At 42.7% G+C, this 15,490-nt stretch overlaps 1 protein-coding gene across 2 annotated transcripts in view; it reads left to right on the top strand.

The window, feature by feature from the left end:
• Positions 1-15,490, top strand: part of WDR47 (WD repeat domain 47) — a 357,246-nt gene that overhangs the window by 203,452 nt on the left and 138,304 nt on the right. For both annotated transcript variants that reach the window (XM_069232387.1, XM_069232388.1), the window contains 2 exons: positions 563-741; positions 13,465-13,731. In XM_069232387.1, coding sequence (XP_069088488.1) covers positions 563-741; positions 13,465-13,731 — 446 coding nt within the window. The remainder of the gene's footprint in view (positions 1-562; positions 742-13,464; positions 13,732-15,490) is intronic.

Genomic DNA, 15,490 nt, shown 5'->3' with positions numbered 1-15,490 from the left:
TCAGCATATGGAAGTACCTTAGTAATGATAGTACGGAGACTGTAATTGCACTATTAGGGGCCGTATATCCCTTTAGCATTATCATTTTAATTTGGGGATTCTGTAGCCCTTATGTAACATAGACTTTCCTCTGCATAAAGGTGCATTTCCAGTCATCTGACATTGAACACTGAGGCAAATATAGATTATTTTGGCATGTTACTCTGCGTAATACTAGCTGTTCAATTTTTTTTATTCTAGTTTGATTCCGTATGGAAATTATTCTTGAGGTTTATTGTTTATTGAGGCCTCTTCTGATGATTAAAAGATGGCTACCGGTCTTTCATGTTATGTGTTGTAGTGTACCTGCCACCATTCTACTCTAAAAACTCCAAAGAAGCATGGATGCCAGCACAAGTGTGATTTATCCAGCGGATAGAATGTATTTAATGATGCATGCAATAATTTTCTTTCTTTTATTTAAGATAAAAACATGGTGCCTTTCAGTGTCTACTTATGATATTTATATGTTTGCTCAGGATTTTGTGTGAGCATTTAAGGTTCTTATTGCACTGTTTTCTAGCTTCGGGACTCAACTGAGCAGTTTGAAGAATACTTTAGACAAAAGATGCGGTACCAGCAGCACTTAGAGCAGAAAGAACAACAACGGCAACTGTACCAGCAAATGTTACTTGAAGGTGGTGTAAACCAAGAAGAAGGGCCAGAGCAACAACAGAATCTCACAGAAAAATTCCTCAACAGGTTTGCCCCTTTGGTTATTAAGCTGTTAAAAAAACAAAAACAAAAAAAACTGCATCTATTCAAACGGTGGCACATTGCAAAATCTCTAACAGTGACTACTAGTATTTATGTGCACTTTCAATTCCATCAGGTTATTCAAATGTTGAGGTTCACCACAACAGCCTTGAAGCAACGCATACTATTTCTGAGTTTTGTAGAAAGCAAAAGTGTGATACCTATGTCCATGAGTTTGCTGTTATCCAGTTGTTTTGAACAAAATATTTACATTTTCCAAAGAGGTACAATATATCCTCCAAAATACTAATTGCGAAATATGGAATCCATTAAGGTTAAGAGGGATTTTTGGGGAGATACATAACATATAATAAATTACAGTTCTCCTCCAGCAAATCTTCATTATTATGCATAAGCATAGAATAGTCTACCCCATTCCCCTGCCCAACAGACAGGATCCAGGAGCACTTTTAAAAATGCATCTTACTTTTTACCAGTTATTTAAATTGAAGCCAAATTGTAAAAAATAGAATATAACATGATAGATCTTCTACAGGCTGTATTGTTCAATTGTTTCATTCAAACAGCCAAATTCAAACAAAGTAGGCATTCTTATTGAAATAATGGCCCAAAAACTAAACTGTCCCACAAACCTTTTTTAAAGGAGAAATTAAAGAAGACAGGGATAATAGACAGGTAGGCTACAGCCCCAAAAGGCAGAAATATGAACATGTCTCTTTCAAAAAAGCCTATTTTTCTCGTAGGGGATTATCGTTATATTCATAAATACTGAAATAGTCCGGCTCATGTACGGGGAACCTGGAGCACCTTTTCACAATATATCTTCGTAAGAGCAGATGTTCGCCTTTCTTCGGGAAACCCTGCAGAGTCACTTGAGAGAAACTGATTATGCAGCCTATAGGAACAGGCTACAATGGCCCAGTTCTTAATCTTGAATTTAAAAAAGGGGCCAGGAGATTATATATGTATATAATTTGATGGTATTTCGGTAAAACAGCATAAATGTCTTTCGCAAAACCCTTTTAGGGTCGAGCCTGCAAAAGCATGCGCTAGCACGTGCATCTCGTTGCAAGGCACTGTTGTATAAAGTAAAGGGCTAGGATCCCGCCCATGCTTACCATTTGTGCGCTTCAGCGTCACTCTTCTTCACGGGCTCCTTAATTGGACAATGCAGGCAAAACGTCATATCCGGTCATTGCTGTGGCGCAGAGACCAAGCACAGACTGATTAAAGTTAATCTGTGCCCTTCCGCTGCTCCTGACCTGATTGTGGTGCTATCTACCTCCACCTGCTTTTCCCTGACTGCTGCTCTCTTCATAGCTATTTTTTTTATTTATTTTTTAGGCACGAGGAGATTTATTGATTTGTCCAGAATCACAGAATGTTGAAGCAATGCTGAGACTGGAACCCGATTTCTCAGTTTGGACATCGGCATCTTTGCCCTTAGTGCCACATCCTTTCCCACTCCCATCCACTCCTCCATTCAGGTTTTGTATAGTAACGGACAGGTCCATATTCTGTACCATTAATAAATAGCTATTGTTAAAGCATGCTCTGTTATAGTGAGGCACACTGTGCGCTTTGTATTTGTCTGGCTTCAGACTCCATGTTTACATTGATATCGCGGCCCACTTGGAACCAGAGTATCCTCGGTGTCCTGGAGTGCTTTTACAAAACCTACTCCCTTTCTGCCTTTATTGTGGGAACAGCCACATATTATAAACTGGATGTGCTTCAAAAACGGAATGTATTATTGTGTGTTGTTTGTGAAGAAGAGCCCCCTCCTTGCGCGCATCAGTGATGCCTCTTTCCCCTCCAGGAGTGAATCTAAACCCCCCCGTCCCTCTTAGATTCTTGTGCTGGATAGCAAGCCGTAATCAGCCCCTCGGTAGGGCTCAAATATCCTGTTAATGCAGCAAGATACCCAAGTCAAGACAGGGGACTGGGGTGCTTATCTGGCAGCTCTGGGTCCTATTCATTGCATTAAACAGAGCATCTGGCGGTGGGAGGAGGCTTGAAAAATGCAGCGCTCAATAATGTATCTAGCTCAGGTCTCTCACAGTGGCACAATGTGATCATGTCTTCATGAAATATTACATTTTGATGTATTATTTTTCATATGGTGCCTTTTTCTACAACACTAATGACCTATTTTGGGGCACTTGCCACTTTGGTGCACTATTAATGACACACTGTTGCTGTGAGGCCAACACTTCAGAAGGATGACAGGCTCCATCAACCTGTTGAGATGGGCAACAAACTTCTGCTTCCGGTGCACAAGTCCATCAAGCTATCTAATACACTGCTAGAACGGGGGACTGTTGGCTTTTGAGATATGAAAGGCATAATGTAGGAGCTTTTTTTTTTTAAAGGGGGCAGGGGCATTATGTAAGTGACCCTCTCATTGCAAAGACGTGGGATGTCACCTATGTAAATGACTGAGCCCTGGGTCAGAGAATGCAGTGCGAATCTCTTCGGAGCTCGCAACCAGGGCCTATGTGTTAGAGCAGGGCCGCTCACGCATGGACATGAGGTAACAGTTCCAGTACTGTCATCCTGCAGGCACTGACAACCTGCACCCTGAAATGTGTAAAGCGCAGTACATCTTATAGGAGAATATTTACTTATCTGAAAATGTAGTTTCTAGCTCTCTATATACTAGTTTTCAAGTATTGACAAAGCCAATAGGTCTCACCTATGTGAGATCTTTTGGCTTTGTCAATTATGTTTTAGCGATGTTCTCTAGCAGCCACATACTGCTATGAAGCTGTCGGCGCTTGCTGCGTCACAGCACTTTATTATCATTATTTTTTTAACTTTTAATCAGGCTGCACAGCAGCCACGCAGCTGTACAACATGGCTTAAAAACACTGAAAAGCCCACTAGTATACCTATTTGACTTTTCCGTGTTTTCTTTGCCATGTTGTACAGCTGTGTGGCTGCTGCGAAGCATATTTGAAAGTAACAAAAAAAGAAAAAAAGCACAACATTAACTTCAGTAATATTTGAGACCCTGCAACACAGATCAACATTGAAGCCTTTGCTATCATTAGTGCCAGGCCTATTAGAACCCGCTGTGGATCTGTTTTTAACACAAGCCAGCTCCATCCAGGCTTCAGAAAAAGTACTGCCCTCCGGAGCAGGAGCCTGCATTTCTACGGATGGGCCCATCACCGGACTCTATCATTGTAGTGACATCCAAAAAAACATCATGCCACTACTCCCACTTCCATAGTTCCTCCTCATAAGGAAGGTTGAAGGATTGACTCCCTGGGTTGCAAAGTTTGCAGCACCGCAGCAACCACAATAAAAGCAGCGAGTGCTACAGCCCTTTTAGGTAGGACTCCATGCAACAATTTATTGACCATCTCCCACTGGACAAACGAGAAGATTTCCAAGAAATCCCCAATGAGGGTTTACTGATCTCCATTGAAATCATTAGTGCTACAGCTGATTCCTCACTCTGTGCAGGACATGAATATAGCCATGGGCTTGCTCTCTGGAGGCATTATCTGCTCTGCCTTACCTCACTCAAACCAGAGGCTCAACAGGGAATTTTAAATCTCCCATTCTCTCTTACCACTCTATTCTGAAGTCACACCATTGACGAGATGGCAAGGATGAAGTCGGAAATGGAGACATTGAAAGCTGTTGGCCTAGAAAGATCCAGAGATCAACTAAAATCTTTCCATCCCTACCATAGATGGTACTATACCTGGAGGGTTAAAGCCCCTCAGCGTGGTTGCCAACAAAGTGGCACTCAACAGCAGCAGCAGTAATGCACCAAAGAAAACAGACCGGTGGTATATCCACCCAGCAGACTGCTCAAGGTGGGAAGGAACTATCCACATCCAAACCCTGAGTCGTTACTTCCCCCTCTACTGTTACCCACTCCTTGGAGGAAGCATATCATCTCATTTGGCAAAAAATAACAAAAGACACCTGGGTTCTGAATATTGTCTCAGGTTCACCAGTCCCTCCACCGTCCATCCCTTCGAAATTCTCCAGTTTTTAATTCCCACTGTCGTGGTTGGAAGTCACCGTCCTCTTCCAGAAACAAGCGGTGGAACCTGTTCCTTACCAGCAACGAGGGACAAGCATTTATTCCAGGTACTTTCTGGTGCAAAAAAAAAACAAGAACGACCCATTCTCGATCTCAGATCAGCCAACAAGTGGATTTGGCAAGAAAAGTTCTAGATGCTATCATTATACCAAATTTATCCCCAGTTACTCCAGGGTGATTGGCTTTGTTCCATTGACCTTCAAGACGCATGCTTTCATATTCCATTTGGCAGAAAGCATCGCAAGTCCTTGAGGTTTTTAGTGAGACACGACCACTACCAGTACAAAGTCCTTCCATTTGGTCTCAAGTCAGCACCCAGAACATTCTCAAAGTGCATGGCAGTAGTGGCTGTCCATCTGAGGAAGCTCAAACTATTTGTCTAGCTCACCCTAGACAACTGGCTGATCACGGTGTCAGTGTCTCAGGAAGCTCAGCTTCACTGCAATTGGACTTGCAGTCTCCTCCAAAGATTAGGCCTCCAGGTCAACCTCAGCAAGTCAACTTCTGCCTGAGTTCAAACCTCACACTACCTGGGAGCTTCCCCTGATACAGTTTATCGATCCTTCGGAAATGTTGCTCTCTCATGACAGCTTGTCATCCAACAGTGAGAACAATCTCCTCTCTCCTCTCTCCTGGGCTTGATGGCACCCTGAATCTTCCTCACACTGAATGCTCGCCTCCACATACGACCCCTCCAAGAATGTCTCGAGGACCAGTGGGACCAACTGACGGGCAATCGGGAGGACAGGATACTCCTGTCTCGTCATGCAAAGCTCTCCTTAAAATGGTGGTACTCCCTAAAGAACTTGCTTCGAGGGATGCCTTTTCATCAGGAGGTTCCTCCTCAAACAATAGTTACGGACACCTCACTGCTAGGATGTGGAGCTCACTGGACCATCTCCAGATCTAGGGCAAATGGTCAGAGAAAGTCAACATACCATATCAACCTCCTGGAGTTCGCGCAGTCCATCTGGTGCTAAAAGCGTTTCACCCGTTGTTCAGATCCAGCTCCCTGCTTGTCCAGACCGACAGTACATGGTGGTCGTATTATCTCAACAAGCATGGAATGGGCGAGGCCCAGGCCTTTATCTCACGAAGTCCAAGCAATATGCGAATGGTGCAGAGCGAGGAACCTAACAATCACCACAGATCACCTTCCATGTGTTCAAATTGCGCAGGCAGACTCTCTCAGCAGGATTTTGCAAGAAAACCATGAGTAGATCTTGCACAATGAAGTCGTGCACAACATATTTCATCTGTTGGGCACACCTGCCATCAACCTGTTTGCCACTGCAGAAAAAAAAATTGCCGAAGCTTCGTCTTAAGATGCTACCAACCAGGGAAGCGGGGGAAAGCTTTAGGGATCGACTGGTCCAACAAATTTCTTTACTCTTTTTTGCTGATTCCACCTGGTTCCATCAGTCCTCATCAAGCTGTCCACTTGATGATCCTAATAGCGCCGGAGTGGTCAATGGTGGTTCACTGGCCTCCTTCACTGGTCCGTCTGTCCATATCTCAAGCTGCCATGAAAACCAGACCTGCTAATGAAGTTTAGAGGCCAGATGGTACACCCTAATCTCTCCTTGAATTAAACGGCATGGCTCCTGAACTAGTGCAGTACGGACACTTGATTCTGCCGCAGGACTGCATGGACATCCTCAAAGTCTCAGAGGCCTTCCACGCATTCCACATATGCCTTCAAGGGGAAGAGATTCTGCATTTGGTGTTCCTCTAGAAACATAGCCCCCCCACATCTTGCCAGGATGATGTCATTTTTCCATACTTACTCCATCTGGCAAACTCTGGCTTGCAATTCTCTTCTGTAAAGGTTCACCTGGCAGCCCTTACTGCCTACAGAAAATGTCCTTCACAAACCTTTTTTTTTTTTAAATCCCCGTCATCAAGGATTTTCTAGAAGGTTTGAAAAAGGTTTTTCCTCCCATTAGGCGTCCTTTACCTCCCTGGGAGCTTAGCATTGTACTCTTTCATTTTATGCAGGATCCTTTTGAGCCTATTCACAAAGCCTCCCTGAAACACCCCTGTTAGAAGAAAGCTTTTCTTGTAGCAGTAACATCAGCTTGCAGGGTTAGCGAAATCCAAGTGCTTTGTTCTCATGAACCATACACAGTCTTCTATTGTAGCAAAGTCGTTATGAGAACTCACCTGAAATTCCTCTGTAAATTTATTTTGTACTTTTGTGTTAACCAAACCGTATGATCTCTTCATTCCCTGAAAGTGAGGAGAGTTTTGAAATTCTACCTAGACCGAACACGTGACATCCATAATTCGAACCACCTGTTTATTAACTATGGTCCGGTCCGTACGGGCTTGGCCTCTTCTAAACAGTCCATTTCCCGATGGATAGTTTCCTGCATCCTGTTATGTTATCAAAAGGCTACCAAGACACTAACAGCTAAACCTCAAGCACACTCCATTAGTGGTAAAGCGGCCTCAGCTGTGTTATGGAGAAATATCCCTATCCCAGATAATTGCAAAGCAGCCACTTGGAAATTTGTCCATACATTTACCAAGCATTACTGCCTGGATTCTGATGCCAGAGCAGACGCTCAAGTAGGACAGGCCTCCCTTAGGAATCTGTTTGCTGGAAATTACCTTCTCTGTCCTATCCACTGCATGGAGTAGCGAGGGGCTTGCTATTTTATTCAGTGCTTATGACCATAAATGGAAATCCCCGTACGAGAGAAGGAATGGTTTCTTACCTGTACCTACTTCATTATAGTCATAAGCAACCCTCCCTCCTCTTCGGTGGATCAGACAGAGTTCACCAGTACACTGATGTGTCAACACACACACATCGCCTCAAAAAGAACTGAGGCAACTGCCACCTGCTCAGCATGATGGGATACTGGTAGTCTCTGGCTTCTTAAAGGCACAATCTCTAGTTTCCCTCTTCTAATGGTCGCCTATGGGGCTACACTGCCCTAGAATACTTCATCTTTTTGTTGTATCAAAATGGGTTTGTGAAAGACATTGAAGCTGTTTTTACCAAAACACCATCGAATTATATACATATATAATCTCCTGGTCCCTTTTATAAATTCAAGATGAATAACTGGGCCTTTGTAGCCTGTTCTTATAGACTGCATAATAAATTTCTCTCTTAAGTGACTCCGCAGGCCTTCCCGAAGAAAGACGAATATCTGCACTAAGAAGATGTATTGTGAAAAAGTGCTCAAGAGTCCCGGCACATGAGCAGCACTATTCAGTGCTTAGGACTATCTATAATGGAAATTCCCCTATGAGAGAACTGGAGTTACAGGTAAGAAACCATTCCTTCGCCAGTATCTCATCAGGAACTGTCAGCGACAAGTAGCTCTGTTCTGGTTTTATGTTCAATAACAGGGATTTTGTATCACTGAGGTTGGCCTTTTAGACAGTTTTTGACTGCTAAAAACCTTTAAAAAAACAAAATATTTGCCATCATTCAAACATCCATTATGTTTTTCAATTAGCTAAAACTGTGTTCTAACTGAAAACCTGTTTCTTTGGCCACACAAATGCCTTAACTTGTTGTAAAGTGCCCTTTCTGTGGTAAAAGGCTTCCACTGACGCACATGACCTCTGCATCATGTGCCAGCCAGGTTTTCATCACACTGAAAAGTACAAGCATTCCCTGACATTTTTGAGGAGGACCATAATGGTAAGAAAAATAATTTAAATTCATGGGCAGGAAAAAAGAAAAATAGCCAAAAGAGACCTCTTCATAGTCTTCATATAGTGTTCTTGGTCAAGGATAGGTATGATGGCAAACTATTAATTGTTGAAACACAGTTCGATGTCATATAGATCCAGGAAGTTGAAATGAAAGATCGGATTAAACTTGATGCACAGTTGAAACTTCATTTTGAAGTCAGACACAACTCCTTTTGCATCTTTCTTTCCATTGGTTGAAGATTGAGTCTGGATTTATTTACATCCAGTTAGGCCAGTCATCCTGTGGTTGAACTCTCTAATTCACTGTCATTGTTTATTCTACCAACCACGCAAGCTGAGCAGTTTCTGGTTATACCAGCACTGCCTCTGCATACAACTCCTGCCTTCCACCGAACAGCCACCCAGGATGTTCATACAGTTACTCCTGGCATGTGCTGTATCCACAAAATATGTGTGCAGTTGGCAAATGGCTGGTTGCCTCATTTAACCAACTTATAAGTCCTTAGTATATGGTACAAGAAGTACCCAGGGCTAATAAGTTAAATGTCCCTACTGGACTGCAACACAAAATTGTGCCACCACTGCAGCCCAGTCAGGCAGCTTTGAACCTGCCAAATCAACATGGCAAAGTAAACCAGCTCTATACTTTCCTTTTAAATGTTAATAATCACCTCCAAGGAAGGCCTTGGTTGCCCACCAGACAGGTGCTTAGTGTTAAAAAGAAGGGCATATTCCTTTTGACTTTAACGTGCCCTGACAGTGAAAACCGAAATTTGCAGTTTTTACTGATAAAAGTCTGGTGGTCCCATTGTCTAACATGGCATTTCACTAGCTATTGTGCTAAGTGCCATGCTCCATTTAGGACCACCAAAGATATTACTCCAAGGTACCAAATTAAGTGTTACATTAAACCAGACACATTGCTGAGATTGTGTTTAAAGTAACGTTTTACTGAAAGGTGACTTTAGAAAGTCATCACTGTGTTGCCCAAACATCTGGTAGCCTCTCCTGTCTTTCTGCAGCAGTTGTCAACAAAGATAACTTGCTGCCCCCCTGCTAGGAAGTGTAAAGCGCTCTCAGGAACAGGGAACAAAGAGAAGTGCTGGATGACTGCCGGGCAGTGACCACAGATGGCTTGACTTTAAAGAGGCTGCCACCTCAGTGAAGCAAATGGCGACTACATCCTCTCCTACTCCTTCAGGTAGGCAGACTGACCTGCATCTCCACGAGAGGAGGAAGACCCACTACAGAACCAGTTTTACAGAAGGTATAGCTCATTATCCTGAGTACACCCAAGGGTTGCTCCCAGGGCTCCTCACAGGGAAAGAAGGCTTGCACCATCTTAGAATTGGGTAGAGAAGTGTATCCTTTTATTGTTTGCTGGCTAAACCCCCAGGAAGTGATGTAAAGTGGGAAAGGTTGCCTTATGAGAACTAATGTCCCCTTGGCTATTGAGTCCTCTCCTTCCACAAATGTGAAGATGCATAAAAGTGGCACCCCAGACCTCCAGTCTTCAGAACACTACTGCACTGCAAAAAAGACAGAAGATAAACTGCCCAGGTGCTCCCTGACCCACCAAAGAGAGGCTGCTCTAAAGACTGCACTACACCTGCTGGACCCGAGGGACTTGCGAAGAGGACTGTGCCTGTTGTACTCCCTTGTTGAAAAGAGCTCCACTTGTGTCAGGATGGAAGCCGAGACTGCAAAGGGCTGGGTGGCAAGCCTCCTGTTAAGCTTCAGGAGAACAAAAGCAAAAAAGACCTGCACTCCTCCAGAACCCAGATACACAGAATACCTGCCCTCTGCTGGACACCAAAGTGTCTATTGGTAGACGGAACATACCCCCTCATGCAGTGGCTCCAACTCTGTTGGACCTGTGACTGACTTCTCCAAAGAGAAAGACTTACTCACCTCTAAGGAACTAAGAAAGTTGTAACCGAGAGCAGAGTTGATCGGTGGCAACTGGATGTGCCTTGGACTCCCTAAGTGCATCATGGGAGGTTGAGTCCTGAGCCTGGAGACCACCCCACAAGTTTGTGGATTCCAGGGTTACTCCAGGAAAATTTACCGGCTCTCTTCTGTGTGTTCAGCATATCAGCATCCTCAGCATCTCTGGTAAATGGAAGCAACTCCAATCCTTTTTTAAAGTGTCAGAAATCACAAAAGACAGATGCCTGTTGCCTGTAGTGATAAACGGCAATTCCTCTAGGGTTAAGTTACCTTCACTGGCGATTCCTCCAAATAACATGTGCCGAGATGGACAGGCTACTACAGGAAGTCAATATCATCCTGCCCAAGCAAAGAGTTGAACACATCCCAAAAATAAGTGGAAATTATTCCACTTACACTGGTCCAGATAAAATGACCCTAGCAACAATTCATAATTATTCTGGTCTTGAAGAAAAGAAACAAATGGAAAGTAATATCTACAATGTGGGCGCCTCATCAGGTCTCCCCTCCCCTCAATTGATGGGACTGGATGTGCCGCATAGTCCTTCATGATGCTTATTTTGGCATCCTAGTATCTCAAACATTGGAAGTTTCTGAAGTTCTTGTAGTACAAAGTAATCCCTTTTGGTTTAAAGCCAACACTCAGGACCTTCTTGAAATGCTAATTAGTGGTGGGTGGCCTGTCTTAGGAGAATTAGAATATTTGTTTGTCTCCATGACCGGTTCATCAAAGCCATCACCTCTAAACCATTACCAGATACCAGTTGGCATTCTCCATCAATTGTGAGTTCATGTCACTCAAGTAAAATCCACATCCACCCCAGTAAAATCCATGTATTACCTGGGAGATGTATTAGAAGGCAAGGTTTTTTTTGTTTGAAGCAGAGACTTACACTTGTCCATCTAAAGTGTTAAGCACTTCTGAAGATGTCTCTGCTATCAACAAACTAAATCCCATTCCTCCAAGGTTCCATTGTTTCTTCATTTCCATAAACCTTGTGTGTGTCTACCTGTGAAACCTCTGCAGCAGTGTTTAGAAGACCAACAGTGTCAGTCTTTTGATGGTTGGGAAGCTGTTTTAAAGCAACTCTCCAATCATTTCCTTGGTGATGCCAAATAGAGAACCTGTTGAAGGACTTTGCCTTTCACCAGGATATTCCAACACACACCTGTCATGGGTGCCTGCTAATTGGGCTATGGAATTTGTATATTGGTTGCCTTCAAGTGAAAGGAACATGGTTTCAGAAGGAATCAACATACCACATAAATCTTCTACAATTGAGAGCTGTTCACCTTGCTATTAATCTTTTGTCTCAGAGTTGAAACCAAATTCCCTTTTGGTTCAAACAGACAACAACAACAATGTATTATCAAGCAAGGCGGTCCAGACTTATGTCTCAGAGGTAGGTGGAGCAGAAACTGCTATGGAGAAAGGTGGTATCACACATCGCTCCTCCGTTTACTGAATAAACTTGCTCGTTGAAGTATTGCATGCAAGTATTTATACATAACACCCTCCTCACCTCTATTCCATCCATCAGCTCCCTGTCTGCTTCTGATTTATTAGGATCTTCTCTTTTTCGTCTTATGTACATTTCATGATTAAATAATTACTTTTTTCTGGCATGCTAATTTGGTGGCATTGTTCTCCTGCCTGCCCTCTCTTTCAGATCTGCTAAGGTTTTAGCCCTATTCTTTAGGCCAGCCCCAATGCACGTTCCCTAGGTGCTTTCATTGAACTATCATTCACTTCATCTCACCAGAAATAGGGCCATTCCCAACAGCGTGCAGGTTTTTGCTACTATAGTTGCCAGGTTTGACAGCCGCATGGAAAATCTGCCTCAAGGTATGTAGTTTTTTGATGTTCTCGTCACTCTTCTAGTCAGAATAGCCTACTGCAATGGTTTCTCACTGCTGGTTATGGCTATACTGTGAGCTTTTGATTCCTCTCACTGCTTTGTCACTATTTTGGTTTCACATACAATGGTTTCATGATAGACTGACTAACATTAGGAGATGCCACAGTGTCTGTTTAAGAAAAATAAACTCTCTTCATTTTTTTCCATTGCTCTAACACTTTGTTGTTCCATGTCAGCTCCTAATTTTGTTTGATTGCCAGTGAAGCACTGTGCGCTTTTCAGGGTACCCTGGGTTTGAGGAAGAAAGTAGTGTTAAACCTCTGTTGATTACTTCATTAACACAAACTACTTACAAACTGCAGTTGTACACCGGGCTTTTTGCACTACCAGAAAGAAAAAGCAATTTACTTGTAGCCATGTTCTCTATACTGAGTACATCCTCATATACATAATGCACATCAGATTTCCCCATAGAGCTTTATATAAAAACACCACATTGAAGGAAGAACTGTATCTCTGCAGCCCGAACCTTTGCTCTGTACTCTATTATGCCTCTGCTCCCTTCTTTTCAACCACTAAGACTAACTCACTATTTTGGGAACTCTGCTCGTGTGAAAAGGAGTGAGTGGGCTTTCATGAGAATCTTCGCCACTGATTGTTATGCTCCAGAAAGGAAGATCTATCACTTCCATTGTTCACCTCACTCATTAGGGTTCTGTCGCGCCTAAGAGCTTATCCGCAGTCCTTTAAATAGAAATAACAAGTAGCCCACTTGCACTATCCCAGTTTTTTTTTCTAATCAGAAGAGATTGTTAAAGTATGGGCCACAGGAATGTTCTCTCAGTACCCTCCTCATCTAAATTAATAAGAGAAGGTAAGATGCAACCAGACTATGAAAGCCATGGTGATACTAATGTTTCAGAAATATATAGGCTATGCTCTATTGCTGTGCCTGAATATGTACCTTAATCTGGGGGTCAGGAGTAAACTTGGAAAAAAATCGCCCTCCCTAACATGTATGTCAATGATGTGATTCATATGTGAATATTTGCAATATTTTCAGTGTGTATTTTGTTGTATTTATTTAGACTTTGTATTATTATTGTATAATATGTCCAGCTAGTAAGACTTTACCTTTGATCTATATCTATTGTTTTGCAGATCTATTCAAAAGCTTGGTGAATTAAATGTAGGAATGGAGACTCTTGGAAACGAAGCTCAAGCTTTGGGCCCCCAGTGTAATGGAAGCCTGGTGAACTCTGTAAATGCTACCCCTGAAAACAGTGGCAGATCACCTCCTGATGCTGCCATTAAGCAGAAGCCTGCTGTTGGGGATGGTCAAGGCATTAACACAAGTACTCCTCGTAAACGCGAACCTGGCAACCAAATACCCTTTCCTGAAGAATCACCAGTCTATGTGCTTCCAGAGTAAGATCCCATTAACAATTATATTATTAACCTTCATCTAATAATCAATTGAGATCAATAGTTTTGTTATGCATGACATTACACCTTGAAAGCTAACAGACAGTCAGTACTTTTAGACTGTTGGAAATTATATCATTAAGCCATTCCTGCTGCCATTATGTGTTTACTGTGTGCTTACTTCCAACCAACAGGATTGCAGCTTAATTTAACGTGTTACAGGAAAGCAGTATCATTCTTCTTTAGAGAATAATTGTTATCACGGTATCGAACTATTGTAAAATTCACAAACCATATCTAGAAGCAGGACTAGAAGGCAAGTTCCATTTCAGTGTAGGATGAAATAAGTCATCCATTAATATCTAGCAGAGAAATATCAGTTTTTATTAAATCCTTTGCAGTACTTCACTGTAAAATAAATGGTTCATTGTCTTCTAAAACACATGGAGCGCCAGAGCAGGAGGGGAATAAAGTGTAGTAGAAAGGTGGTTCAAATCAGAATTGTCTACCAATTGCTGACTGTGCACCCTCTCTGAACACTATTCGCTTTCAGATCTTCCCGTACACCCTGTTCCTCGCCATAAGATTCAGCACTGTCTGCCAAAGTTTCCTCTCCACTAATGAACCAGGCTTTGGCCTCAAGGAAAACTGCTTGTGACTACTGCCCTCCATCTCTCTCACCGACACAGGTCACCCCCTCAAAAAACCCACACATATTTGTAAAATCTTCTAAATGTATAAAGTGTATACAAAATCTAACAGAATGTCATTGAGAAAGTCTGTGACTCGTTTAACCTTCTGTCAGTCTATCCTCTCTGAGGCCTTACTTATGGATGTTTCAGGTGCTTTAGGTGAGATGAGGTGCTGGGCTCAAAAGGCAGTGTTGCACTAAGAATCACAATTAAGAGTTCTTCCTGTTATCTACCTTCACCCTTTCTAACATAAAAATGGCTCTGTCCGCGGTGAGCAATATGGAAGATTAAACGTTACTGAATAGCAGGGGTACTGCCAAATGGAAGCATTTGAGGGTCACCCTTTGCTGTACAGAGGAGACCTGTCTACAGGGTGCAACACTATTGTCACCATTTGCAATATTGAGTTGGTCCTGCCTCTGGGGAGAAGTGTAGGGGTCAGCCCTTTTGATATAGAGATAGTCCTGCCTGAGAGTAGCACTGAATGATTCAGTACAGAAGGGGATCCTATTTGCAGAGAGTAATATAAAGGTTATCCATTGTGATAAATAAGCGGTGTCCCATGTGTGGCTGTGCAGACGTCACCCTTTATAGTATAGTTATGACCCTCCCTGTGCGAAGACATGTAGAGGTCACCCCTTCCAATGCAGAGATGATCCTGCCTGCAAGGAGGTCACCCCTTGATGTATAGAAGGGATCATGTCTGCAGAGAGAAGTGAAGCTATCGACCAGCATGTTTGTTACTCCAATTAGCTGAATATTGTTGCTATTTTACATCTATTTCAGGTACTTAGTGTCTGGCTATAAAAGACACATATTTATTTTGAAGTAACAAATGGTGTCTTTTTCTTGCCAGTTATTGCAGGCGAGTTGCACAAAGACAGAATGTGCGGTTGACCCTAGGCATTTATGTATAGAGTCATGGATGCAACATGCTTTGATGTGGTGTGCAAGTGTGTGAACATATGCATTTATTTAGATGTTAGTAAAACCACACTGGAGCAGATAAATAATTTACCTTGCAATTAGTGTATATCTGGGCAATCTTAGAGCCCTGTTGTGCCTTATTC

The sequence above is a fragment of the Pleurodeles waltl genome, chromosome 4_2 (genome assembly GCF_031143425.1).
Source record: "Pleurodeles waltl isolate 20211129_DDA chromosome 4_2, aPleWal1.hap1.20221129, whole genome shotgun sequence".
NCBI lineage: Eukaryota > Metazoa > Chordata > Amphibia > Caudata > Salamandridae > Pleurodeles > Pleurodeles waltl.
The sequence above is the reverse complement of the archived record's forward strand: the minus strand, read 5'-3'. Positions and strand labels throughout refer to the sequence as shown.